The following is a 27,949-nucleotide window of genomic DNA, read 5'->3' as shown; positions in this document are numbered from 1 at the left end:
AAAAAATCAGCATTGCTGTTCGGCTTTTTATTTATCCATTTGTTGATTCACTCGAAGAGCAAGTAACGCAACCAAGTGATCAGTTTGATATCAATCTTTTGTGATACACCGTCATATTTACATTATTAGTTCAGTACGAATGATTTGCTTTGGTACCTGGTCAAACTTAAGCTCTCCTCTGTCTGCAGCAAACTCGCAGGCAGCAGCTTCTCCGCCCTCGCTCACATGGGTGCTGTGCTCAGTCGTAAAAGTGCAAGACCGGTCTCGAGACATCCAACTCTACTGGCTTCATGGACAGATAGAGCTGGGTGTCATCTGCATAGCAGTGAAAATGTATGCTATGTCTTCTAATGATGCTGCCTAAGGGAAGCATGTATAATGTAAACAGAATTTTAGAAATGTTTTTGCTCTTTTTTGCTCTATAAAATATATTGTTTTTTTTAGAATCATTCATCTTAGCAGTAGGATTTACATGAAAAGAGAAACAAATTAAATTTGAGTGAAAATGTACATTTTTTGCACTCTCTGGTCGACTGACTCAGTGAATCAAATGACTCAAAAAATCGATTCACTTTGGTGAGTGACTCATTAAAACTCGAATCAGTAAAAAGAATCAAATTTACCATCACTAGATCTGTGTGCGGAAGGAGGAAAGCAGTGACATGGCATTTTCAAACCATATAATTTTATCATTCCGCTGAATGGATCCTGCCCTCTGTCCGTTTCTCTACAGAGTAAATGTACTTAGTTACATTCTACCACTAAAAAGCAAAATTTTCAGCTTACTTAGTTTTTCTTATTCAAGCAAACTCAAATAAACTGAGTTGAGTCAGTTAATTAAATAAATATTTATTACACATGTAATTAATTAATTACACATTAATTAACTGACAAAGTCAAATGGACTAATCATGCATGCAACTGTGTCACTATATATCAGCATTAACAGGACCTCAGTTTGGTATTTCAGAAAGTTGCTGATCTCAGACCTGCACAGCTTCTATTTTCAACACTGAATACACTCAGCTGCATGAGGACATGTTTTTTTTTGTTTGTTTGGTTTTTTTTTTTGGGGGGGGGGGGGGGTTGATACAATTAAATAATACCTGATGGAGGTCAAAGGTTGAAGGTCACTTGTATATTGAACTAAAAACTTCTGATCTGGAATTCTTTCATAGTGTTTTTTGTTAATAGTGTGTTATTTATCAGTAATCCAGAGTCATCCATACCAGAGTAACCAGAGAGGATACTATCTATTTAAATATATAACTTCCTACAGGACTGAATATATCTTTATGTAAAAGTCCGGAGCCTCTGAGGATTATCTAAGTACTTCTACCATGACACAAACCAAAGGCCTCCATCACAGTGTTCATGAAATGCTGAGATTAACCATCTTCTGGGGCAGGTCTACAGTGGAGTGCTGAAGATTTCCCTGTGAGGGAGCTGGTGGTGATGAACAGGAGTTTCTCCTTGATCCCTGCAACGAGCTTTAGTCTTCCTGATGTTTCTGAAATGAAGCCTCTCTCATGGGTCAACAGAACTTCTGGCACAGGACAGCTGTGATGAAATAAAAGGACCTCTGGACCCAGGAAACCAGCCTGGTCCTGATGGTCTTCCTCACTAGTTTCCCCCCAGGGTGGATGTAGCTGTCTATACATTTTTTTGAGGAATTCTACACATGTTATTGCTTTTGCGAAGAAGGTCATACGGTTATAAAATATCAGAAAATATATCCTCTGTGCATTTTTTTTCTTTTACATGTTCTATTTGTTATATACTTTGGAGTTAATTATTTATTTAGTATTTGGGCAGACATGTCCTCTGTTTGATTGTTATTGAGAAGGAGATCTTGCTAGATTTGTGGTTCTTTGTCTGTTTTAAAATACAATTGTTTAATTATTCTCTCGGCACGCATATACGAACCCCTCCAAAGCACCTCCAAAATTCAGTTTGACACACAAGCTTGTGGCCTCTAAGAGGACTTCTTTTAATTCTGCTGATGCTTCTAAGCTATTAAAAATGAATTATTAGTTTTTGTAGATGTATTCAATGTAGTACGTTGAACCAAGAGGGGAAAAATGTGGTTTAATGTCAAAAGAGTTGGTCTGAGCTGCTTCCTGGTGGATTTCTCCATGAGAAAATGTGAAATATGTCACTTTATCTGCAATCGATACATAGATCGATAGATAGATAGTCTGAAGGCACAAGGATCAGGGTAAAAGAAAAAACTTTATTGTCCACAGACTTCCAGACAATACAAAGCACTTGGTCAGTTATGTTGTAGTAAATCCACACTGTTCACCACAACAGAGCAAAAGCCTTGATCACCACTTTCCTCCTTGTAAAGACATATTTGAAAACTACACATTAAAATGTTTCAGACCAGAAACAGTTCAGACATAGTTTTACTGATCTGTTATGAAGTAATGCTGTTTAGATTAGAAATCACATTTCTTTGAATGACTAAACTATGAGATTAAATCCCAGCGTTGCTTTAATCTTTGATATGACTGTGATTACAAAACTAATCAAGAAGTTGAAATATTAATGTGAAATTATTGTGTTCTATGATTATTGATTAATCCTTCATTAATTGATAGATTGTGTAATAATGGCAGTTATTAGTAATGCTGGCTCTCTTGCATTGAACTCTTCAGACTGCGACGACGGCCTTGCCGGTGTTTTCTCCCTGCAGCATCCCCATAAAAGCAGCCGGCATGTTTTCAAAGCCTTTTGTGACGTGCTCCCGACACTGCAGTTTGCCCTGTGGACGCACAATACACAGATCACAAATACAATACATCACAACAGAAACACAGGTAACTGATGTTTATATCTTTTTCTCTTTGATAAAGGACTAAATAGCTGACCTCTTTCACCCACGCCAACAGTCTCTTGAGGGTCTCATGGTTCTTGTGCTGCCACCTGCTGTATATGAAGCCCTCCATCTTCAGCTGTTTCAGGATCACAGTGAAATAGGAGTACGGCCCTAAAATACAGATCATTCAAGAGAAAAATGAAACAATGAAACTACAGTTCATATCTAAAATAACTGTCTGTGTGCCTCCACAGCTCTTATGGGTCTTCAGCAGGACAACATCTCCCTCTAGTAGAAAATGGGAAGAAACCAGGGCCATCCCATAATATCACTGTCTCCGCCTTTGCTGAGTGCTACTTAGATACAGTTAAAGCTATAATGAAGCCCTACAGTTTAGTAGGCCTAATTAAAGAGTTTAACACCAAAATCTATAAAAACCTGCTGTAGTCGGTGGATCAAAGGGACATGAACAAGTCACATTATCTCTGAGGATCTTTAGCTCAAAAACCCCCGAAAGTTGATTCTGTTCATCTTGACAAAGTGTTTTCAGTGGGAGAAATGTTTCATCGCTCATCCAAGTGACTTCTTCAGTCTCAGCTGACCGCAGGTTTCTCCAACCTCGCACAATGACTGAAACCAGCCCACTGAATGAACAATGGGCTGTGAGGTCAGTTCCTTGGTCATTAATATGCAAATTGTCATGACCATTGAGCAACAACCACTGATCATAGCTCATTGATCAAAGCCCACTGATCAATGGCCATGAGTACCATTCACAGAGAGTTGGGGAATGTCTGCAATCACAGATGGTGACAGATGTATCCTTAGGCCCCCTCCTTGATTCAGAGATGGTCTTTCCCTTTTCACGTAAACGGCCTCCTTGACTCCGCGCTCAAACCAGCGTTCCTCCCTGTCCAGGATGTTACATCCTCATCATTGAAAGAGTGTCCACTGGCCTGTAGGTGCAAATAGACTGCAGCGTCCTGGCCTGATGAGGTGGCTCTTCTCTGTTGTGCCATCCGTTGTTTGGGTTCCCCGATGTATAAATCCTGGCAATCCTCCTGGCACTTGACAGCGTACATTATGTTACTCTGTTTGTGTCGGGGGACCTGATCCTGGGGGTGGACCAATTTTTGGCGCATCGTGTTTTGGGGTTTAAAAGCCACAGATACGCGATTTATAGAAAAATGCATCTCAACGGCTCCGATACTCCTGACACATAAGGCAGGGTTCCCTATGCCCGGGCTGGTCTGTGAGTCGTTTGGTACTGGGCCGCAAGAGTTGAGGCTTGGGTGTGAAATTTATGTTTTTCAAATCTTCTTTTTGGTACTGGTTTTATTTTGTTGTATTTATCTGCGACACCTTAAAGGCCGCTCTGTGAAAATATTATCTTTAAAGTAGGTTGCTTAACCTTAAACTGGTTGTGTAGCCAGATTTACACTTTTATAAAGATGAATTTCCAGGAAATATCTAGTATAGATGTATAAGTCAGTCTCAGTATTATTTTTATTATTTCCTATGAAATAGTCTGTATTGAGCTCATGTCTTTGACAAGGAAAAGTAAATTAGGGCAGTAACACACCTGTCTGGGGTTCACTGTCATTGTAGGCGGAGATACTTCCACACACAGCTATTCTTCCAAAGTTCTTCATCTGCTGCAGGACAATGAATGAAGAAGAACCTCCCACCTAAAAATCAAAGATTGAGAGAAGAGCTCAGCAGTGATTAAATATTACATGCAAGCTTGAAACTGCACCACCACTGCTCACGTTCTCAAAGAAGTATCCTTCAGGTGAAGCCTTCCTCAGAGCCTCCTCCAGGGAACCCACAGTTTTGTAGTTGAAGGCCTCATCAAATCCCAGCTCTTTGAGAAAAACCACTTTGGCATCAGAGCCTGCTGAGCCCACCACCTTACAGCCCTTGATCTTGGCGATCTGTCCCACCACGGAGCCCACCGCTCCAGCTGCAGCGTTCACCAGCAGGGTCTCACCCTCCTTTAGACCCAACACGTCTTCTATCCCATAAACAGCCGTCAGCCTGCAGAGAGACAGAAACAGTAAATCCAGCTGTTTTTCCTCAATTTTGAGCTTCATATAAACTCTAATTACGTTCATCAAAGGGTCATTAGTAAGTGCATAGATGGTGACTTCAGCTCACCAGCAAGCCAAAACATTTGACTTACCCACTTACTTTCTTAAAAGAAGACTTTTTTCTGCCCATGATTCACTCTATTGTCTATTAGCATCAGTTTACACCTTAGAAATGCCATTCATCGTCATGATAATCATCAACCATGTCAGTTTCTTCCAAATTAATCATCCTAACCAGCATTTGTTAAGAAGGTTTATTGGACTCTTTTATGCAATGCTGATCACATATGAGAGTAAAACTCAGTAACTTCTTGAAACCTCCTTAAGCTGCTGTAAACAAAGTCTTACATCACTGACATGAATCCAATATGTCCTGTCTCAATGTGCATTTAAGATTCAGCTGATAAAACTTCACATCGATCTACCTGCTGGAAAAGTCAGAACATCCTGCCATGATTTATCGTCCAATAGAAAATGACTTTGATCCATACAAGTTACTTAAATCTGTCTTACCCGGGCATCCCGATGGCACCCAGAGCCAGAGACAGGGACACATCTTTAGGCCACTCAGGCAGGATGGGAGTGAGGCCGGTCCCATCACTGAGCGTGTGGGTTCTCCACCCGCTGTCACTCACAACGTGGCTTCCCACAGGAAACGCTGGATTTTTACTCTGGATCACTCTAAAGGAAAACATTATTAGTAGTAGTCGTTGTCGTATTATACGAACAGGTAAACACTTACTTGGCCACTTGTTCTCCAATCATCACACCTCCTTCCTTCATGTGGATTTTGCTGAGCAGCCTGTCAACAGTGTTTTACAACAGATTCATATCAGCAGTGTTACTATGTAAAATATATTTTAAAATCCTCTATATTCTCTGCTCACCTCATGTACGGGTCAACACTGAGAAACACTGCTTCCAGAAGCACCTCTGCAAACAAAAGTAAACTCATTTAAAGTGCTCGATGCTAAAAGCCTGACATAAAAAAAGAGCATGAACTCCTTAAGCAAATAGAAATAATAAAGCTATCTTGCCTCCATCTTTGGGCTCAGGGAGCTCCTCCACCTTCAGCCCAAAGTCGCTTTTCTTTGGGAAGCCGTCAAAGTGCTGAGTCATTACCCATGACTTAGCTTTCACCATGATTCTTCTTTTTTTACGGCAGCTGTAAAGAAATATTGTTATTAAACTCATAGTAACAGACATTAAAATGCTGAGTATCCAGGTTAGAAATTCAAAAATCCTTATCCTGCACACACACACATTTACACACAAGTGCTTTGAGAGTAAAAATATTACTGTATAAGTACTTCTCCATTCACCATTCAGTCTTTACAACTGCATCAGTGAACTGACACCTTGTGTCTCTATGTGATCACCTTTGTGATATTTGTGGAAAAGATTCATGTCTATAAGTCTGTTTTAAATGCTTTACATTTTATTACTTTTATAAAGAACTTAAACTGTGTAACAAACAGCAACAGCAATATGTGTAATTGTGCTCATAGTTCAGTCTGATTGTTTTGGAAACACTGAAAACGTTTCCGTACAAAGAGCCTGAAGATATGGAAAGACTCCAAGGCTTGTGGCCTCTAAGAGGACTGCTTTGAATCCTAATTTCAGAGACTCAGTAAACTTTTTTTAATTTAAGGTATTCAAATGCAGCATGTTGAATGATGGATTTATGCTTAACATGTGGTCTGGCCTCCATCCAGCTGAATTATATTATTAACAAATAATTAAAAGTGAAACAACAAAACTTGAAAAATGTCACTTTATGTGCAATGAATGAGTAAAGTGGGAATAAGTCCATTCACCATTTACATAAAACAAGTTCAGATGTTACGACCACATCAGTGAACTGACACTTTACAGTGAATAAAAGCGAACGCCGTGGTGGAGCATCAACTATTTCATGGTCAGAGTGAGATAACATCGACCCCCTGCTGATGTTTGCTGCTCAGCCTCAGAGTTACCTCCTCCAGTAAAATCACGCTTGATGCAGTTCAGAAACAAACAGCTCTCTCTCCTCTGTGTGACTTACCGCTCGCCTTTCTTCACAGAGAAATGCTGGAAGCTGTGGAGCGAGAGTGGGTAGAAGTGAGCAGAGGCAGCTCTGCAGACGCTTAAGAGGAGAAAGGAGTGGGAGACGTGCTTTTAATGTTCAATCTTATTGGCCGAAGGTTTAGCACACCATTTGAGGTGTGACAGAGGGCACGCTGCCAATAAGGTTAAAGACCAAAATCCAGCTTTCTTTGTTGCTTTACAGATGTTTTTCCCCAAAATTTAAAAACAATATCACTTTAAACCTCTGAGTTCCTCACAGTCTCAGTGTGAGGAACTCAGAGGTTTAAAGTGTAAACCATCATTTCTACATATAGATGCAAACTAATAAGTTCACGTGAGACATTTGTAGATTGATCATAATACTTGTATCTTTTCTATCTTTATATACATTTTTTCCCTCATTGAAAATAAAAAGTTGTTTTTACTCTGCATCACTCTGCAGGAAAACAACATAAAATAAGCATTCGTCAACCGAGTGTTGTGATTTCAGGCTGTGTGTTCACGTCAGTACTTCACTAGTACTGCAGGCTAAACTCACATAATGTATACATGTTTCTGCGTCTTGGTCATCAAATATTCCTCTCCCTTTTTGTCACAGAGAGACTCCACTCACACCTGCCAGGGAGACCGAACAGCCAGTGTGTGTTGTTAAGTTTGTGCACAGACAAGGAGACAGACGTGTTTGAGATAATGTTGGATATTTAACCATAATGCTCTTTCAGCAATTTCTTTTTCACTGAGTCTACTGACACAACGATATCTGGCCAAAAACAACTGCCTGTTGTCATAAATATGGATTAAAATAACACTTAAAGGTCAAAATCTGAGGAGCGATGTAAACCCCTCTACAGTTCAGCTGTAAACAAACTCAGGTTCCTTTTACTTTAATAGTCATTTGCAAGGTTTAGGACCACACCCCTTTCTCACACCCACCAGGTCGGGGTGTGTCGGAAATATTTTTAATAACACGGTTACTTCATTGTCCTGCGGGGCTCCTCCCTAAGTGCAAACTGAGCAAGCAACGGGTGCCTAACCTGCAGATTTGCATGTCACGTCTGTGCCATTGTGCAGCTGCTTGGCCCATAGTCGCTCAAAGGAGGCGTGTGCATCAAACACATCTTATGTCACATCCCTGTGGTTTTTCTGCTTTGTCAGTGGTCAGTGGCCGCATCAGTAAGGTGCTTGAACTCAACGTGAACACCGGGCATCCTCTGATGTTTCAGTGTGACGACCGCTACACCCTGGTGGGAGCTCCACTTTCCCCACCTGCCAACATGAGGAAAATAAACTCTTGTGCAGCAGCTTGTCTACATTCTCAAAAATCCCTTTTACAACAGGAAGACAAACACACCCTCAAAACTCTTTGCATCATTATTGAGTTCCTTAATCAGTTTCACAACACTTGCCGTGACAAGAAGTCACCCACTCAGCTGCTCTTAATCTGCAGTCTGAGTTTGGTGAAATGTGCTGGTTTTTGAGTTGTATCAGGAGTGACCTGCATCTTAGAGCCGAGAAGCATTACCACATACGGTACAGATAAGGATATGTTTTAATGCTATATCTCTGAAACATATCAGTGATGCAAACCAGAGCTGCAAGTAACTTGTACTGTAAGTCACTGAATAGTTAAATGATGTCAAAAGGATTGATTGTTCTCCATCTTCTGATTCTGGTTTCAAGTAGCAATAATCTATATTAACTTGCTGTTCAAAATCCAAGTTACACAAGGACAAGAAAAATGAAACACACAGGCCTTTTAAACCTCGGGGTAAAAGCAGACGACAAAATTTGGGGTATAAAAACCAGCACAGAGCAGTGGAAGAAAGATCTCGCTATACTTACTTACTAAGATTTTGGGTGAATTGATACCTGTGTGTTTCAGGTAGTCAACGTAAAAGGAAGTTCCACCAACTCTTATTTTTCTCTGTATCATGAACTGTGTGAATACTTTCTGTAGACTGGATCCAGGAACAACCTCACCATTAAACAAGAAAAACAACTTCCAATGATTCAGCAGTTTCACATACCTGAGTAACAGCCTGAGGTGCACTTATCTCATTGTTTTGTTAACTAGGCAAAAATACTCCAAACGATATTATTTTAAGACATTTTGTTAAAATATTTGTTATATGTTAAAACATCTGGTATTTAAAAAATCAGCTATGCAAGACTTTAGTAGTTTTATTCAGGGTTTAAGAACCTGATTCTTTACTCTTTATTCTGACTCCCACCAGTTTTATGCGAGTCATTCTAAAAATAGTTTACTGCTATACATAAAATAAAGAAAAGGGTTAAAAGGGTTAAAAATCAATAGAAAGGTCACATTTGAAAGAAAAACATGAAGACAATTATATCAGCCTGAAATCAGGTTCCTGTTGATCACATTTATTTTATAATAAGATGAGATGTTGCATTTATCAGACTAACACAGAGGACTTCAGAGCTGCTCTTTAAATTATTACCAAATGGACAAATACGTGTTTATCTGTCTGTCTGGTGCATGTTGGACTCGTTCTTATCTGTACACAAGTACAGATACTTATGCAGAAGTCAAAACACGGATTGGGCTCCACACTGAGTCCCTGTGTGCAGTCTGAAACTCAAATGACCGTTCAGATGTTTTACATATGAGATATTAAAATCTTAGGCTGGATCCAGGCAAAGTTTCCCTGAACAGAGGTTGTGTTTGTGCTCTTTCCTGCCTCCCTGCACACACTGTTGCTGTCCTGATGTGTTTGTGCTGACTTTGTTTGTGTGTGTGAGGTTAAATGGCCCAAAGCTGCTGCAGACCTTGTTCTCAAGACTCATGTTTTCCTATTTCACTGCATTTCTGTTGAGTATCTTCATCACTGTATAGCTGCACGTCTGATTGTGTAAGACACACTTAGAGTAGAGACTATCTGTGTGTTACACAAAGCATTTCTCAAATCTTAATTTGATATTTATTGTGTGTGTGCAGGTGTGTCTGTGTGTGTCCTCTTCTTCACTTGTGTTCAAACAAAGGCTCACTGACACAAAACAAAAGCCGGTTTTAACCACTGGTTTCATTGGCATTGTACCAGTACCTAATCAAAAACCGGTTCATGCATTTGAAAAAAGACATAAATGCTGGTGTTCGAAAGCACAGTAACAACAACCTGTTGGTGTAAAGTGGGAATAAGTGAGTTCGGTGGCTGTAGGAGGGTCTAACACAAGAAATTCTCACTTGCAGTTCTCAGATGTTGCCCAACTTCCTATGCAAATTGCCCAAACCTTTGCTGCAAAATGCTACGTGGCATCCGGTTGTTTGCTGGTTTTCACACTGCTCCATGGTGCGCTGGTGAAAAAGACTGAAAGATAAATTTAATGAGTAAGAGTAAGGCTGATCAGCTGGATTGTCATGAAGTTCTGTGCAGATGTTTTCCACAGTAACTGCTCTGGAAATGTTTTCATTGGTGGTGGCCGTTATTCAGCCAATCTCAGCTGCTGTGCTCCCTCGACAGGTCACCAATCTATGACAGGGCTGTGGAAATCATGTATGCAGTATAATCATCAGTCTCAGCTCCAGTCCATTTAGGGTTGATTCGCATGCTAACATGCATGTATACAAATGCACATGCAAAATGAGGTGCTATGTTTAAAGAAATTATTGTAAAAATTCAGTCAAAGCATTTGACATGAGATGAAAAGAGATTGTGACGCTTGAAGTTTGTGTACAATCGTTTTGGTTGCAGTTTTTAAACAGAACTTAAATGTGTTTTTCAGCTCTGAGGACTTTTTGTGAAATGAAGCTGTACTTGTACAACGCGTCAAAGCTGCTGCTGTGATGGCCCATTGCACATGTGTAAACTACTCTCCCATTTTTATTGATGCATAAAATACCATCAAGTCTCTTGATTTGATGTAATCCATTTATTGTATGTACTTTGTTGAACACAAAACATACAAAGCAGTTTGGGATCAAAGTCAAACTTTCAGAAAAACAAAGTTAAAAGTTATCAGCATCATATTTTGTTAAGACAGGAAAGCTATGTCAATATTAAAGGATATGTAGATATATTATTGCCTGTGAAAGATAGACTTCATTCTCATGAATCATGTACAGATCGTAATGTGAGGCATTTTTATTTTTTGCAACATGGCCGTGTGTTGACTGGACTTCTTATCTCAGCTCTTTTACTTTTTTAAGTAGTGTAGCTTCATCAGCTCCGGAGAACTCGTGGAGCTGAAAGACAAGGATAGAGGGTTAAAAATGTCATAAAAAGCCCCAAAACTAAACATAATTTTCCATTTATCTTAGATAAAATGTAAAATAGGAGACAATAAGCTTCACACAACCTAAACCCTTATTTATGAGAGATATTTAACTCAATTTGTTTAATCCTGAGACCACTGAGTGAAGGTCTGGCTTCGATCACAGGCGCCTCCTCAAGCTGGTGTTTAATGTCGCGAGCTCGCCTCTATTTGTCAGAAAGGTTCATTGCTTTGTTGTCGTTAGAAAATATTAAGTGACTCATGTATGACGTGCCTTTAGAGCATTACTGTGCAAGATTAGGAAGGAATCCTTCAAGCAACATAAGATTTGAGGCCTTTCTCCGGCAGGTGAATGCCAAACACTATATTAAAGATCACTTCTATGTGTCACTTGAAAACAATTTTGAGCACGAGGCTCAATGTGTCCAAAAATCTATTACACGCCAAACATCTGCACCAAGCTGACAGGTACACGTAGCATTTTGACTTACCTTTTGGCCATTCTTGTAAAACTGGAACGTGGGCATGGATCTGATTCCACAGGATGAGGACACATCCTGAAAGAGAAGCAAATACATCAGATGAGCTCACTGGGTCATCAAGATCTCTCTTGACTACAGATGGTTATGACCAACTGTAGCTGTAGATGTGGCGAGAGGCCAATTAAGAAGAAGCCATTAAGCATAGCGTGACTAAGACGGGCTTCTTCAGCTACCCAAGATCATACTCTCCAACACTTCAGTGTTGCCTCTTTCCCACAGCACAGAAATGAATCTTTATGCAATTTATTTGATTCTTCCTGCACTCTCATTTGTCGTGTGATGTTCCATAAAATGGTGCAAAAACCACAAACATGTTTGACAGCAACTGTACAGAGACGTGTCGAGGATCTCTGCGCTAGCACAGGCCTGGCAGCAGCTGAAGTAATCCAACTGCTTCTGCGGGCTCATCAGGAAGTAAGTCAAACTCAGACTTACATGGGCAGCATTCACGTCCACCTTCAGGAAAATCACGTTGGCATTTTCAGGCGCCGCAGCCATTTTCTGCAGGAGAGAAGATCAGTGAGTCAACATGCAAACTTGTGCAGTTCATCTGCTGCCACGTCACACTTATGAAGGATCAAAAGGGGAAACATCTAAAATAAAAGTCTGAATTTGTTCTCTTGTGCCATAAAAGTTGTGGGTTGTTTTTCATCTTAATAGTAATTTCTTAATGTGTCAAATCTAACTTATAGTTGAAAAAAAATTCACAACGTAACTTATTGAAGAAATGCCATCTTTAGCATTGCTGAGGTTATTGGCGCAAAGGGGTCAAAATGATGCTAAGAGTGGGGACAGTCGACTCTGGGACTAGAGCATCAGTACCATAGTGTCTCCTCTGGCTCATGAGCCATCCCAATATACAGGTTATTGTAATGTGTGAGGGACAGAAATAAAGAGATTCTCATCAATTGTGGAAGCACAGATCGACATGCAGATGCAAGAGTTCGGAGTCGTTTTAGTTTTGACAGCATGTACCTCATACACTGGGGCAATCCTTTGGCAGGGGCCACACCAAGTGGCTGTGAAGTCCACCACCACCAGCTTGTTTCCAGCTTCCTTCAGGATGTTATTGAACTCTACCTGGAGAGAAATCAAAAACCAACAACATAGTTTGAAATAGATTTGAATCTTATAATTAACCTGACAACAAAAAATAGAGGTCAGTGTTTCACATTAAAATACAGATTGTTACAGCGTTGTTGTCCACTTTTCACTGATCGCTGCCTGCGGCTGTATTTACGCACAGAGGATTTCAGCCCAACGCTTCCTCCAGAAAGATTTCGCTTTCAGTTTGCCTAACTTGAGCTTTAGTATGACACGTCTACACTGCTCGTTAAGATTTACACCAAACCTAACGGGATATACCAGAGGTTCCCCATGCTCAAAAAAGCCTTTAGAGACTGCATGTAAGTGTTTGCTTAAAATTTACGCAGATCAGTACGAGCTCATTTTACCCCCAAAAGTAGTTTTCTGCGTCTTCATGGTGCATTTTTTTTCTCTTCGTCACAGAAATTGATGTTGATGCTGATCTTCTTGAGGTTTCTCCACTGTTCCTCAAGTCTAAATGTTTCCACGCTCAGTTTCCCCTTTCACAAAATGAAAATTTCAGATGTGGTGGTCGTTTGAGGCTATGAACTCATTTGAAATGACGTTTATTTCCACACAAATGCAATACAATCAACCCATAACTACAATTAGCTTTGGAAAGCTTGTTTAAGGTGCGTTTCTCTAAAAATCTACGTACATACCCAAAACTGTTTTTACGCTTGTGGCACAGCTGCTCCGCTATAAAACCATAGTGCGAAAAACATCCATTAATGTGTTACAAACGGACAGAGGCACAAAAAGAAGAGCAAACAAGACACACTTACCAGATTCTTCACTTGACGAACCATGATTACTGTTGACGAATGTTTCCAAGACACAACAACAAACCTCCAAGTTTGGAAATGACCTGCGGTCAGCACACGCCCCACGCTTTTAAACACTCTGCGTAAAGTTAGCCATCAGCAGTCGAAGCGGAAGTCTCTGCATTTGGTTTACACAATAAAAATTTTTAATGAGCTGAACCGTAAATACATTGATTTTTTTTTATACCGCCTTTCTACTCAGCCGAGAACTCCAAGCGCTTTCTGCAGGTCATTCAGCCAGTTTCACACACACACACTCATACACTCTTATGAGACCAGGACTCATAGAAACGAGGTGTAGGAACACAGACTCTCCTGGAGTCATCCACTGACAGAGACCGTCAGCAGCCTGTGTAACCATGGAGCTGACCCTCACCACAGCTTTCTGATAAAAGGCTGAAACTCGTAGAAAATGTTAACAGTGTTTGCGCTCTTATATCTGGAGCACTTCAACCCCCTCGACCAGGCAGGTCCTTAAAAGCAGCAGATATAATTATTTTATTCACATCAGATTCATGTCTAAAATAACTGTGCACCTCCGCAGCGCGTAGAGATCTCCAGCAGTGCAACATCTCCCTCTAGTGGAAAATATGTTAATACACAAGAAGCTGTTGTTCACGGTACTGGTGAGACACTCACACATTTAAATCATTGAATTTCGGGGTTCCAATCACTTTCATGGCCACAGGGGTATAAAATCGAGCACATAGGCTTGCAGACTGCTTCTACAAACATTTGTGAAGGAATGAGTCGCTCTCAGGAGCTCAGTGATAGGATGTCACCTGTGCAACAAGTTCAGCAGTGAAATTTCCTCTGTTGCTGTAGAAATAGCCTACAGGTTGTGTAGAAGTTAATGGAAAAACAGCTCCATCGAGCTGATGACTTTAGGGGCTCAATCACTAGTTTCAGGTTCCACTCAAGGGTTCAACATCCCCACCTGGGATTTGACAGACGGGGACTTGCATAATCATTTGCAACTGCCAGCAGCATTAGCTTTATTTTATTTGTGATCAGTTGCTGATTCTGAGGTTTCATCCCTTTTGTGGGTTTAAACAGCCACATTCTACAGATGGTAAACCAACCATCATGGCTGCTTGCTCACCAATGGCAAGTATAAATCTAGCGTAAAGACAAAGTTTGGCAAGTGTTACTAAAGAAGGTCATCAGGTGAAATTCATAACTCCAAGAAGCATGTCCTGTTACTGAACAGCCATACTGAAAAAAATCTGAGCGCTTATCTGAATTAACTTTACGTTCAATCATCAACAACTGTGAGACCAGAATATGAAGATGCATGATGGGATGGCAGCCTCTTCCTTTGTTTTTGTTAGTCCACTGGGTTTTTTGGCTGATTACATAAAGCAGAGGAGAACTGCTCAAAATCAGAGCGTTCACCCACAAGTTTTCCAGCCTTTTCCAGCTAGTTTTTCTGAACTCTGATTTATGCTTCTCTGGTGAATCTATGTAGAGCCTTAACATGTACCCTATGCGAGTGGCCACTGCTGTCCACATCCATCTCTCTCACCTAACAGCACTGCCATCCTTGCTCACAGCTTGGTTACATCCTTCTTCACAAGTCCATACAGGAACTTCAGTTGGTCCAGAGCTCTGCTGCTCCCATCATCACCAGAACTTCTTCAATTTGTTAATCACACCTGTCTTTTAGCAGCTTCGTTGTTTTCCAGTTAATTCAAGCTCCATAGTACCTTTCTGTACTGCTGTATGTCATTCATACTCCCAGGTCTTCTTCTTCTCACAGTCTCACCGACCCTTCCCCATTTTGGCTGCCATGAGGTCTAACGCCTTCAGCTGCTCTACTCTTCGCTTCTGGATTCTCCCCCACAAGTGAAATATTGTTGATTTCTTTTTGACTCGATAGGTCTTTTTTTTTTTTTTTTTTTTTAATTCTTATTGTTTTTTTTAGGCTCCCTGAAAAGTACAGGAAAACCCCATCCAGGCTATGGCTACCAGATCCAAACTGCATAGAAACTTTGTTTTTCCTGATATTTGCTGAACTGTTTGAGATGTTGAGCCAAGGAAAGTCTTACTCTGTTTATTCTTGCTCACTGCGGCTTTATTGACATCTGTAGAATGAGGATGAGAAGGAAACTGGTAGTGAAAAATGTGCACACTCAAAGACTCTCTGTGTTATCAGCGTGAAGGCACTTCAGGTTTCAGCACATGAAAGGTGATCTCACTTCACTCGAGTATTTGGCAGGGCCTGATTTGGCTAATGATCAGCTCGAGGCTTTATAACAGTAATAGCAAAGTCATCATAATTTAAATCAGCATGACAGAGTTCCTCTTTCATACCTCTACGCCGTTTTGTTTTTTACTGTAAAATGAAGCAAATGCTTTCTAATTAACAGCAGATGAAAACCATGCCATGTTTCAGTACACAACAGACTCACATGACAACAAATAAAAGGCGTTTGTGTGTGTTGGTGTGTTGTTGACTTGACTTCCAATCATCAAATCTATTTCCTTCATGTAGATTTGACTGAACGGCCTGTTGAGACCAGCAGTATGTTATAGATGATTGTTAATATGTTTCAATGTAGTTTTATCAGGAGTGTTAATTATTATGAAAATAATTCAGTATAAGTTTTCTCTTCTCAACTCATGTATGGGTCGACACTGAATACTGCTTCCAGCAGCACGTCTGCAAAAATAAAAACATTTGAAGTGCTCTGGGTTTCGTTTTCGACAAAAACTGAAGACAGTGCATTCCTATTAAAGCCTTAATTAAAGAGAAAATACAAACTCATCTTACCTCCATCTTTGGGCTCAGGGAGCTCCTCCACCTTCAGCCCAAAGTTGCTTTTCTTTGAGAAGTTGTCAAAGTGCTGAGTCATGACCCACGACTTTCCTTGAGTCATGATGATTTGTTTTTATGACAGCTGTAAATAAATGTTGCCTTTCACTGTTATCAACCTCATAGTAACAGATATGAAAGTGGTGAGTCATCCAATGCTGTGCAAAAAAACTGAAGCTAAATATTTATTAAATGTTTATTTGTGGTGTTCATGAACACATGATCCTGATGTCACCTGTTAAATTATAGCTATATACTTTTACTCTGATTCTACAGGTTCCCTTTAGGTTGCAGGTTCAATATAAGAACAGTAATTCAAAAGTAAAGCTGATATAACTAAAATGTTCACAAATCAAGAGATCCATATCAAAATTGCCACAGATGTGTGTTTGATAAAGCTTAATTAAGATTTACATGTAAATTCACTCTAATTATTTTCTAAAGCATTGGTGTCTTGTTTTACTTGGTATAGTTTTACATTTTATTTGTAATTTTTTATGTTCTTTATAAATTTTTAATCACTATTTTGTCATTATTATGTAATAATGTCACAGTCGGTGTCACTCACGGGGATCATTTTGTGTGGTAGAAATGTCATATGGCACATTCAGCGCCCCCTTTGAGCCTGATAAGGCAAAGAAAGCCTGGCTGTGCTGCACTTCCTTAGTAATACACTTATCTGGGCTATGTGTGCATTCATGTGTTATATCAAACAGTACATTTGATTAGCAGCACATGGCTGCTGCTTACTCTTATTATTCCTACGGAAGCAGAAAGGATGTACTTAGTCTTTTATTATAGTTGTTGTTAATTAAATAATGAAATGGCTTGATATGTGTTGTTGCTTATTCAAGTCTGTATGTAAGTAATGACCTTATAACAATCTAATGATTTTTTATTATGTGCTAATGCATGAAACCTGAACAAGGGTGTATTTTCTTTATATGATGACAGTATAAAAAATGGATTTACTACTCCTGGAAGTCATGCAAAGCTTCATTAGGACACCATCATCTCTTTGCAGGCATTACGAGATGCAAAATAAGGCCACGCTAACATGGGTTTCACATATTCAACATGGGTAACAAAACAAATTTACATTTAGAAAACTTTTATCTACAGATATTAAAACTTTACATGAAATATCTTGAGGTTTGATTACAAGCTTGCCTTTTTCTAACTGAAGTATTTAATCTCAAAAATCAAAGATAGACATTTTTCAAAGTTCAACGTGTTATTATCCAAAGTAAATCAACAAATGTTTCGCCTTTCTTACCCGGCTGGGTAACAAACTGTACAGCATATTAAAGCACATGTCTTTATCTTTGTTGGCCAGGTGCTGTTAGATAATGTACAATATTTTCAGCCAATCATATCCAGCAATAAAAGCTTGTGTCCCGCCCTTTCTCCTCATAACTGTTCACATTCCTGCCTCTCCTCACTTCCACCCACTCCACAGCTTCCAGCATTTCTCTGTGAAGAAAGGCGAGCGGTAAGTCACACAGAGGAGAGAGAGCTGTTTGTTTCTGAACTGCATCAAGTGTGATTTTACTGGAGGAGGTAACTCTGAGGCTGAGCAGCAAACATCAGCAGGGGGTCGGTGTTATCCCTTTAAAGCCTTTGCATAAAGTGTTATCTTGCTACTGACCATAAAATATGAGATACTCCACTATAGTGGTAGTTGTGTATGAACAGTTAGATTGTATTTGTCACGGGCGAGGTCGCCTCGAAAGAGAAAGGACTCAAATGCTTGGCGCAGAACAGCACATAGAAAGTTTCAGTGACAACGTTTATTTTCTCAGCAAGTGCACACAGTCAGAAAACTGAAACGTGAGTTTAACAAGTACTAGAAGCAACACCTAAACCTAAGGGGTTTATGCAGCCTGAGCTAAGTAAACAATCTGGTCGCTCGTCAGTGAAACTGCTGTTCCGAGGACTGGGCTGAAGGGAGAGTCAAACTGGTTGGCTGAGTCCGGGGAAAGGGTCAGAGTCACTGAAATTAGAGTACAGACATTCAGGTATGGTTCGGGCAAGCTGTTTGTTCTGAATTTTCCTTTGCACTGCTTACTTGCTGTGGGTGGTCAGTAGTGGCGTGGAGGGGTGAGTGGTCTGGGTGAGTGGTCCGAAATCTGAAATCCCTGGCGTTGAGGCAGGGAGGCAGGCAGGTGCATGGGGCGAGAAACCCGTGAGACTGTCAGGAGGTCCAGATGGGTGTTCTACAGAGGAGATTCGTGTCTGGCAACTTGGTGCATGGCTATGAAAGAGAGATACAGAATGAGACAAGATAGTTTGCAAGTCGTGTACAAAATCACAGCGGTGGCCTGCACTAACTAGGGTTAGCCGACAATCCAGCCTTATGAGTCCTTGGCTTAGTTACCCACAGGTGCGAGCAATAAGCAGAACACAGTGGCACCTCCCAGGGGTGGAGATGCCGGCTCGGAGGGAGAAACACTGGCACCCACCCAGACCATGACAGTATTGTGTTTCAATGTGTTTAGAGGTTCACTGATATTCTCATAAAGTCTGAAAAACAGAATCACTGAACTTGATTCTATGTGAATACTTGTATGTAAGCCAGTACTTTTATAGTAATAGTTTTACTCTGATCACTCAAATGACTTGTGTGTAAATATGTAAATGTGTGTGTGTTTGAGCACGATGAGGATTTCTGCATTTCGTTGGAATTGTTCTTTTAATCACAGCTTGGAAACTGAGCCTAAGGGCAGCCTACGCTGTCATTGTTACACTTTATAGTTAACCGATGATGTCATGAAAAATTAAAATGATTTGTGTTGTTTGATGCTCACCACAGCTAAACGTCACAGAGTGAACGTCACACTTCAGGTTTTATTCAGCTCTATTTTGCACAGCGCTGGATGACTCAGCACTTTCATGTCTGTTGATAACTGTGACGGGCAATATTTCTTTACAGCGGCCATAAAAAAGAAGAATCATGGTGAAAGCTAAGTCATGGGTAATGACTCAGCACTTTGACGGCTTCCCAAAGAAAAGTGACTTTGGGCTGAAGGTGGAGGAGCTCCCTGAGCCCAAAGATGGAGGTACGTCTTTCTTCTTTCTCTCTACAGGAGAGCACCTTCTTCAGTTTTTGTCAAACATTAAGCATCGAGCACTTTAAATGAGTTTAGTTTTGTTTGCAGAGGTGCTGTTGGAAGCTGTGTTTCTCAGTGTCGACCCGTACATGAGGTGATCAGAGAGCAGCGTCACTCATTACTGAACTACTTTAATGCTCCTGATATAAATGCATATTGTAACACACCGCTGGTCTCAACAGGTCGTTCAGCAAAACCCACATGAAGGAGGGAGATGTGATGATCGGAGGTCAGGTGGCCAAGTAAGAAACACAAACACACCTGCACACAGAAAACTTGCATGATGTGCTGACACAGAACGCAGTCCGTATATCTTTGATTCCCACTGCTATGCTCGGGGAGCAGATTAAATTGAAAGGTGGGGATTAATATAAAAAAGCACAAAGATCACACTCAGCAAACAAGATCAAGAGGGTTTAACCACAGTGATGTAAAAGGAAGAATGATAAATGGACTGGTCTTTATATAGCGCTTTTCTACTCTATCTGAGCACTCTATGCGCTTTACACAACTTATACATTCAGACCCATTCACACAAGAACTCTTTTTCTAAGTGCTTCCTATCTAACTTTCACACTCTGATGAAACATGAGTTTAGTATCTCGCTCAAGGATATTTGACATGCAGACTGGAGCAGACTGGGATCAAACCACCAACCTTCCAGTTAGTAGGTGACCTGCTCTACCACCCAAGCTACAGCCACCCTTTAATCACAAGGAGAAGGCTGTGGAAGCTGAATCTAAATAAATCAAAGCACCAGCGAATATTCTGGGTGAATAGCAGTAAGTTGTTCACTGTCAGTAAGATTGTTATTCAGGCCAGGATTCATTTTACAAACTGAGACATCAAAAAGACACACCTTTAAGTAAACTCTGTTTTTACTTCTACATACATTATTCATCACACTGACGCTCATGTATCTTCAAGACTTCGTTACCAAAAAAAACTTGAAACAAAGACAGCACAGTTGAACAGTTTAATTTCAGCCAGCTGTGTTAGTAAAATGAGTTATCCCAGTGACAGCACAGACTATTTTGTTTTAATATTGTGTTGTTGTTTTCCTGTTTACTAGAAGGTTTTAAATTTTCTGTACTTTTAGGTGACAGGAGACATGTGGCCTGGTCAAAACACAGAGAGCTGCACTCTAAAAGATCTTTAAACATAGTAAACATACCTTGTGTGCCACAGACTGCTCCCAAACACGAGGGGACAAGTAATACCTCTAAAACACTTAAGTTGGCTTTATTAAACATTAGATCTCTAGCTGGGAAAACATTTTTAATTAATGATTTAATCACTGAGCACAGCCTTGATTTTATGTTTTTAACTGAAACTTGGTTGGACCAAAGTAACAGTGGAGCTGTTCTCATCGAGACGACCCCTCCTAACTACAGTTTTATCAGTGAGGTCAGGGCGAGCAGGAGAGGAGGAGGGGTTGCTGTCTTATTTAATGAATCATTTCAATGTAAGCAGCTATCTCCTGGAAGTTTTCAGTCTTTTGAATATGTGGCTTTACAGCTGAAGGCCCCATCCAAAGTTGTGTTTCTTAATGTTTACAGGCCTCCCAAACACTGCACAGACTTTTTTTAATGATCTCAGTGAACTGCTGTCTGTGATCTGTGTTGATTTTGACTGTGTAATTATTGCTGGGGATTTTAACATTCATGTGGACAACCCTCAGGACAAAGGGACTAAAGACCTGAGTAACACTCTGGGCAACTTTGGGCTGACTCAGCATGTAACAGAGGCCACACATAATAGAGGACACACTCTTGACCTACTGATCTCCAAAGGCCTGAGCATTTCAAAGGTTACTGTGTCTGATGTGGGCCTGTCTGATTATTACTGTGTTTTCTTTGAAAGTAAAATCTCAGCCCACACAAATATATCAACAACAGTGATCACAAAACGGTGTATAACTGAACACAGTAGTGCAATTTTTAACCAGGTCTTCCCATTAACACCTGACCTGTCCAGAGGGTCAGTCAATGAGCTCGTCAATAGCTTCAATGCTAACATGTTAAATGTAATGGACACTATTGCTCCCATTAAGGTGAAGGTTATCTCTGGAAGGAAAAAGTCTCCATGGAGAAACTCCACACTGGTGAAAAATGAAAAAAGAGAGTGTAGGAAAGCTGAGCGCAGATGGAGAAAAACAAACCTCCAGGTTCATTATGACATTTATAAAGAGAAACTTCACAATTATAATTTACAACTGAGGAATGCAAGGAGGTCCTACTTCTCTGACATCATCACTAAAAACAGTCATAATGCTCGGGTCTTATTTTCTACAGTTGACAGGCTAACAAACCCCCCTGTGTCAGTGGCAGCTGAACTTCATTCGACCATGGCCTTCAATGACTTCGCCAAATTCTTCACTGAAAAAATCCAAAAAATTAGACAAGCAATTGGTACATCAACAGCAGATCCAGGATATGTACTGTGTCCACCAAAAAACTGTTTAAACACCATGAAACAGTTTCAACCTATTAACAGCAAAGACCTGGAGGACATCTTAGGTCAACTGAACTCCTCCTCCTGCTGTTTAGATGTCCTGCCAACAAGTTTTTTCAAAAAGGTCTCAAAGACTTTAGAGTCAGACCTGTTACAGATCGTCAACTTTTCTTTATTATCAGGTGTGTTTCCAGAATCACTAAAAACTGCTGTAATCAAACCTATACTGAAAAAGGACAATCTTGACAAGACACAAATGAACAACTACAGGCCGATCTCAAATCTCCCGTTTTTAAGTAAGATCATTGAAAAAGCAGTTTCTCAACAGCTCAGTTACTTCTTAAAACAGAATAATTGCTACGATGCCTTCCAGTCAGGTTTTAGACAGAACCACAGCACTGAAACTGCTCTGACCAAAGTGTTTAATGACATATGTCTGAATACAGACAGTGGAAAAATGTCAGTCCTAGTTTTACTGGATCTCAGTGCAGCATTTGATACAGTTGACCACAACATATTACTCAAACGACTGGAGAACTGGACAGGTCTTTCAGGAACTGTACTAAACTGGTTCAAAACATACGTAGAAAACAGGAAATACTTTGTATCAATAGGTAACTTCACATCTGAGCAGACAAGTATCACATGTGGAGTTCCCCAAGGTTCCATCTTGGGACCCCTTCTGTTTAACATCTACATGCTCCCACTGGCACAGATTATAAACAACAACAAAATAAACTATCACAGCTATGCAGATGACACACAAATATATATCACAATGTCACCAGGAGACCGAGGCCCTGTACAGGCTCTTGGTAAATGCATTGAGGAAATCAATGACTGGTTGTGCCACAATTTTCTCCAGCTAAACAAAAACAAAACTGAGGTAATAGTCTTTGGCGCCAAAGAAAAACGATTACAGGTCACCAGAGAACTTCAATCTATACATCTAAAAACCACAAACCAGGCGAGAAATTTGGGTGTAGTGATGGATGCAGACCTAAACTTAGAAAAACACATTAAGACAATAACAAAGTCAGCTTACTATCACCTCAAGAATATATCAAGGATAAAAGATCTGATGTCTCAACAGGACCTGGAAAAACTAGTCCATGCATTCATCTTTAGTAGGCTTGATTACTGTAACAGCATCTTTACAGGTCTACCTAAAAAATCAGTCAGACAACTACAGCTCATTCAGAACTCTGCTGCTCGAGTCCTCACTAAGACCAAAAAAGTGGACCACATCAGTCCAGCTCTGAGGTCCTTACACTGGCTGCCTGTCCGTCAGAGGATAGACTTTAAAGTTCTGATGCTGGCCTATAAAGCTCTGAATGGTTTAGGACCAAAATACATCAATGACCTCCTGACCCAGTATGAACCATCCAGATCCCTCAGGTCATCTGGATCCGGTCTTTTATCAGTTCCCAGAGTCAGAACCAGACACGGAGAAGCTGCATTCAGCTTTTATGCTCCTTATATCTGGAACAAACTCCCAGAAAGCCTCAGATCAGCTGAAACACTCAGTTTATTTAAATCCAGGTTGAAGACTCACCTGTTCTCAGCTGCATTTGAATAAAGCACCAAATCCACACTTTAAGCTTAAATTTCAAAACTTACATTTAACTACTGATTTTATCTACTGTTCTGATTTCATCTGTTTTGATTTTATATACTGTTGTTTGTTTGTTTGTTTGTTTGTTTGTTAATTAGTTAGTTAGTTTATTTGCTTGTTTTATTCAATTTTAAATCATGCTTTTTATTTGTTCTTGTTTCTAATGTCTCTGTAAAGCACTTTGAATCACCTTGTTGTTGAATTGTGCTATACAAATAAACTTGCCTTGCCTTGCCTTAGAGTGATCCAGAGTAAAAATCCAGGGTTTCCTGTGGGAAGCCACGTTGTGAGTAACAGTGGGTGGAGAACCCACACGCTCAGTGATGGGACCGGCCTCACTCCCATCCTGCCTGAGTGGCCTAAAGATGTGTCCCTGTCTCTGGCTCTGGGTGCCATCGGGATGCCCGGGTAAGACAGATTTAAGTAACCTGCATAGATCATAGTCATTTTCTATTGGACGATAAATCGTGGCAGGATGTTCTGACTCTTCCAGCAGGTAGATCGATGTGAAGTTTTATCAGCTGAATCTTAAATGTAAACTAAACCATCTGAGACATTCATCTTAGTGTAAGACTTTATTTATAGGTGTTTGTAAGGTGTTTAAGAGGTCAGCTAAACGTGCTAATAGACAACAAGTGGCTAACTCCAGATGTTTTGCTGATGAGCTGAAGCAGAGTTTGTAAGCAGTGATCTTTGTGGATATAATTAATCTGGCAATCAAAGAGGCAACAGCTGGATTCACTGTTTCTGTCTCTCTGCAGGCTGACGGCTGTTTATGGGATAGAAGACGTGTTGGGTCTAAAGGAGGGTGAGACCCTGCTGGTGAACGCTGCAGCTGGAGCGGTGGGCTCCGTGGTGGGACAGATCGCCAAGATCAAGGGCTGTAAGGTGGTGGGCTCGGCAGGCTCTGATGCCAAAGTGGCTTACCTCAAAGAGCTGGGATTTGATGAGGTCTTCAACTACAAAACTGTGGGTTCCCTGGAGGAGGCTCTGAGGAAGGCTTCACCTGAAGGATACGACTGCTTCTTTGAAAACGTGAGCAGTGGTGGTGCAGTTTCAAGCTTGCATTTAATATTTAATCATTGCTCTACTCTTCTCTTGTATTCACACTGCATTCCTCACAGCACATTACAATGCATTAAGTGACACTGCTGCTTTGTTTTAGGTGGGAGGCCCTTCATCAGATGTCGTCCTGCAGCAGATGAAGAACTTCGGAAGAATAGCTGTGTGTGGAAGTATCTCCACCTACAATGACAGCCAACCCCAGACAGGTTTGTTACTGCTATAACTCCTGAAAGTTTTGTGCCTGCTATGGAACAACCAGGGTTGGTGCACAGACAGAAAAATAATAATACTTTGCATTATTGCAAATACCAATCAGATTTAATTAATAAACTTACAGACGGATTCACAGGAGATAACTGATTCAAGGTTAAGAAACTTACTTTAAACCCCATGAGGCACCAGTCTGGTATAAACACAGTCTTCTAAGGATTTACAGACGAATCCTAAGATTACAGCTTACAGCTCTTTTCCACAAATGCACCATTCTTGATGGCCCTGGCTTCCGTAGCGATTTTTCCACTAAAACAGCTATTTTTAAAATCTGCAATGAAATTTTGATGCATAGTGTTGGAGGTTATTATTATTCCGTTTTTTGATGCTGCACCTGACACCTCTGTCTTTCATACTGTACCATACCATCGTCATCATGCTTGACAGGCTGATATATTGGGTGGATGTATCTGGATCTGCTTCAGAGTGGTTCTTGTCACGTCTTTCTAAAAGATGTATTTTTGTGGCTTCTTTGAAGTTCATGTCCTCTTCCACCTCTCGGGTCTATGTGTGACATACGACCTTTATTGTTTATATCATCTCTGCTCCCTCTTTAACACGTTCTCAACACTTTTAGGGTGTTATGCTATGCAGATGACAGTCAGCTGTATATCTTCTCTAAGCTCCAAGATATTTCTGAGTTACAGATATAGAAAAAGTTCTTGGATGGTAGACAATTTCCTCCAATGTAATGAAGAGAAAACAGAAGTCCTTGTTTGTGTCCTTGATAGATTTATGCCTGAGGTAATGGAAGCTCTTGGTCCCCTTCAGGAACCTTGTTACAATTTGTTACTCAGCCTTTACTTTGGATGCTCATGTTAAATTTAACTCTTGAATGAATAAATAATGGATGAGGGCGTGCTGTCTGTGCATCGTTTAGGGTTCAAACTAAAAAAGCCGAAGCTTTTGCAACAGTTTCTCCCAGACTGTGGTTTAAATGGCATTTTTATGATATAGCATATTGTTATAATTTTCTTAAAGGTGTTTTATATGAAGTTTTACTCACACTTTGTGAGTCAGGTCTCTCCATCAGCTGCTCAGGTGGGGTCAGTGTACTTGGAACGACAGATGTCCAACAGCAATGTCCACACATCACTGATGTCCTTGGAAGTTTTCTCTCTGCCCCCCTCTCAGACATTTTTAAAGTCACTCATGGTAATGTCCAAGAATCAGATTGCATTTTTGGCTGTCCTTCCTCTGTGTCCATGCTAGTTCTGACCCACGATGCAACGGTTCTGCCTTCAGCTAAATTCTGGTCATGTGACCATTACACTGTACCTCAAACAAACTTTACAGAAAGGTGTATAGCTCATTTACACAGCCTTTAAAAAATTATAATTATATTTATTATATATAATTATAAAATATTATATAACAATATTTTATAATCACATATTTTAGACAATTTAAAAAAAAATCTCATTAAAATAATTTTAATCAATTTCAGCAAATAAATTAAATACACACAAATCTATGACAGAAACATATAAAATAAACCCCTTTTTAAACTGTCTCTGGCACACTTACAGTTCCCAGTCAACATTTAGCTTGATTCTTACTGGACAACTGGGATGTTCAAAGCTTTCATTACCAAACTGTATGAATTCGTTTGAATTACAGGTGTAAAGGTATGTAGATGGCATTAGACTGAAGTGGAACAGTGACCTTTCTGGAGCGGGCCTGGAACCCAAAGGCCCACAAATATCACTGTGAAGAACACAAAATGCATATAATACACCACCAACAACTTCTTCTGTATTCATGTATTTTTTCCACTAGAGGGAGAAGCTGCACTGCTAAAGATCCACAAGTGCTGTGGAGGCACACAGATGGTTATTGTAGACATGAACTGTAGTTTCTGTGAGTGAAAGATGGGTTAAATTTTTCTCTTGAACGACCTGTGTTTTAGGTCCGTATCCCTACTTCACCATGATCATTAAGGAGCTGAAGATGGAGGGATTCTTGCAAAGTAGGTGGGAGCACAAGCACCCTGAGACCCTCAAGAGACTGTTAGCATGGGTGAAAGAGGTTAGTGTGAGCCTTTCCTTTAAGTAAAGATGTAAACATCAGTTACCTGTGTTTCTGTTGTGATGTATTGTATTTGTGATCTGTGTATTGTGCATCCACAGGGCAAACTGCAGTGTCGGGAACACGTCACAAAAGGCTTTGATAACATGCCGGCTGCTTTTATGGGGATGCTGCAGGGAGAAAACATGGGCAAGGCCGTCGTCGCAGTCTGAAGAGTTCAATGCAAGAGAGCCAGTTACTAATAACTGCCATTATTACACAATCTATGAATTAATGAAGCAATAAACATAGAACAAAATAATTTCACATTAACATTTCAGCTCTTTGAGTAGTTTTGTAATCACAGAGTTTTGCCTGTGATTGATAGTTGTGTCTTTTGTCATGTTGACAAATTGACATCTGGCAACATCAGCATCAGTTTGCTTAAGTTGTACGTTTTGGTGACTTACTTAACAACACGACCACCAATGAATAAAAGAAGAGATGATAATTCCAGACTCAGGGTTCTTATCCTGTCATTACAGCGAGTATCTGTGTGTGCAGCGCAGATCTGTTCTGCTGTATTAATGCCCTGCACTGAAAAAATGGGAATTGGGAGGCTTTTGAATTTGCACAAATGAATTTAGTTAATGCTACACAAGCCTTTTATGTTTCTCTTATTTACATGATTAAATAAAGTACTATTTACTTGATTATAAACAATACTGAGACTACTCATTTTTCTTGCATTGATTTAAAGTGACTAAATTAGAATACTAAAACCATTGTAATTGTGTTTGACCACAACCGGAAATGATGCAATATATTCAAAGACAACAACTAAATATGATTGGATAATAAGACCTAGAGTCTTATCCAATAAGACAACAACATAATTTAAGGAGAGCGCAATTGACCGCCAGATTCTGGAAGACTGTTCAGCCACATGC

At 40.2% G+C, this 27,949-nt stretch overlaps 3 protein-coding genes across 3 annotated transcripts; 1 reads left to right on the top strand and 2 right to left on the bottom strand.

Annotated features, from left to right (window-relative positions):
- Positions 1 to 2,213: 2,213 nt before the first annotated feature.
- LOC146714684 (prostaglandin reductase 1-like) lies at positions 2,214 to 7,030 on the bottom strand. The gene is made up of 9 exons (XM_085451058.1): positions 6,956 to 7,030; positions 5,949 to 6,076; positions 5,799 to 5,844; positions 5,654 to 5,713; positions 5,425 to 5,592; positions 4,591 to 4,858; positions 4,404 to 4,509; positions 2,874 to 2,992; positions 2,214 to 2,767 (listed from the first exon to the last, which is right to left on the bottom strand). Exons 2-9 carry the CDS (start codon positions 6,052 to 6,054, stop codon positions 2,657 to 2,659), a joined length of 984 nt encoding a protein of 327 aa, XP_085307184.1. The 5' UTR covers positions 6,055 to 6,076; positions 6,956 to 7,030; the 3' UTR covers positions 2,214 to 2,656.
- Positions 7,031 to 10,854: 3,824 nt separating this feature from the next.
- On the bottom strand, positions 10,855 to 13,731 carry LOC146714683 (thioredoxin-like). Its single transcript, XM_085451051.1, has 5 exons — positions 13,625 to 13,731; positions 12,729 to 12,833; positions 12,189 to 12,254; positions 11,703 to 11,768; positions 10,855 to 11,182 (listed from the first exon to the last, which is right to left on the bottom strand). Exons 1-5 carry the CDS (start codon positions 13,646 to 13,648, stop codon positions 11,120 to 11,122), a joined length of 324 nt encoding a protein of 107 aa, XP_085307177.1. The 5' UTR covers positions 13,649 to 13,731; the 3' UTR covers positions 10,855 to 11,119.
- Positions 13,732 to 17,904: 4,173 nt separating this feature from the next.
- Positions 17,905 to 27,716, top strand: LOC146714682 (prostaglandin reductase 1-like). Its single transcript, XM_085451049.1, has 9 exons — positions 17,905 to 17,970; positions 19,411 to 19,537; positions 19,637 to 19,682; positions 19,771 to 19,830; positions 23,898 to 24,065; positions 24,419 to 24,692; positions 24,823 to 24,928; positions 26,902 to 27,020; positions 27,122 to 27,716. Exons 2-9 carry the CDS (start codon positions 19,432 to 19,434, stop codon positions 27,230 to 27,232), a joined length of 990 nt encoding a protein of 329 aa, XP_085307175.1. The 5' UTR covers positions 17,905 to 17,970; positions 19,411 to 19,431; the 3' UTR covers positions 27,233 to 27,716.
- Positions 27,717 to 27,949: the final 233 nt, after the last annotated feature.

The sequence above is a fragment of the Copadichromis virginalis genome, linkage group LG3, assembly GCF_057382275.1.
Source record: "Copadichromis virginalis isolate Kocher_CV1m ecotype Utaka linkage group LG3, C_Virginalis_male_GT1.1, whole genome shotgun sequence".
NCBI lineage: Eukaryota > Metazoa > Chordata > Actinopteri > Cichliformes > Cichlidae > Copadichromis > Copadichromis virginalis.
The sequence above is the reverse complement of the archived record's forward strand: the minus strand, read 5'-3'. Positions and strand labels throughout refer to the sequence as shown.

What these genes read in the sequence shown, in the direction of transcription:
- LOC146714684 (XM_085451058.1), bottom strand. Translation starts at nt 6,054, where the DNA reads ATGGTGAAAGCTAAGTCATGGGTAATGACTCAGCACTTTGACGGCTTC. An exon ending in CCCTGAGCCCAAAGATGGAG is followed by an intron (nt 5,845 to 5,948) that starts GCAAGATAGCTT and finishes TTTTGTTTGCAG; the next exon opens with AGGTGCTTCTGGAAGCAGTG. An exon ending in ATTGGAGAACAAGTGGCCAA is followed by an intron (nt 5,593 to 5,653) that starts GTAAGTGTTTAC and finishes GTTTTCCTTTAG; the next exon opens with AGTGATCCAGAGTAAAAATC.
- LOC146714683 (XM_085451051.1), bottom strand. Translation starts at nt 13,648, where the DNA reads ATGGTTCGTCAAGTGAAGAATCTG. An exon ending in TTCGTCAAGTGAAGAATCTG is followed by an intron (nt 12,834 to 13,624) that starts GTAAGTGTGTCT and finishes ATTTCTCTCCAG; the next exon opens with GTAGAGTTCAATAACATCCT. An exon ending in GGATTGCCCCAGTGTATGAG is followed by an intron (nt 12,255 to 12,728) that starts GTACATGCTGTC and finishes TCTCTCCTGCAG; the next exon opens with AAAATGGCTGCGGCGCCTGA.
- LOC146714682 (XM_085451049.1), top strand. Translation starts at nt 19,432, where the DNA reads ATGGTGAAAGCTAAGTCATGGGTAATGACTCAGCACTTTGACGGCTTC. An exon ending in ATCGGAGGTCAGGTGGCCAA is followed by an intron (nt 19,831 to 23,897) that starts GTAAGAAACACA and finishes GCCTTGCCTTAG; the next exon opens with AGTGATCCAGAGTAAAAATC. An exon ending in TGTTAGCATGGGTGAAAGAG is followed by an intron (nt 27,021 to 27,121) that starts GTTAGTGTGAGC and finishes GTGCATCCACAG; the next exon opens with GGCAAACTGCAGTGTCGGGA.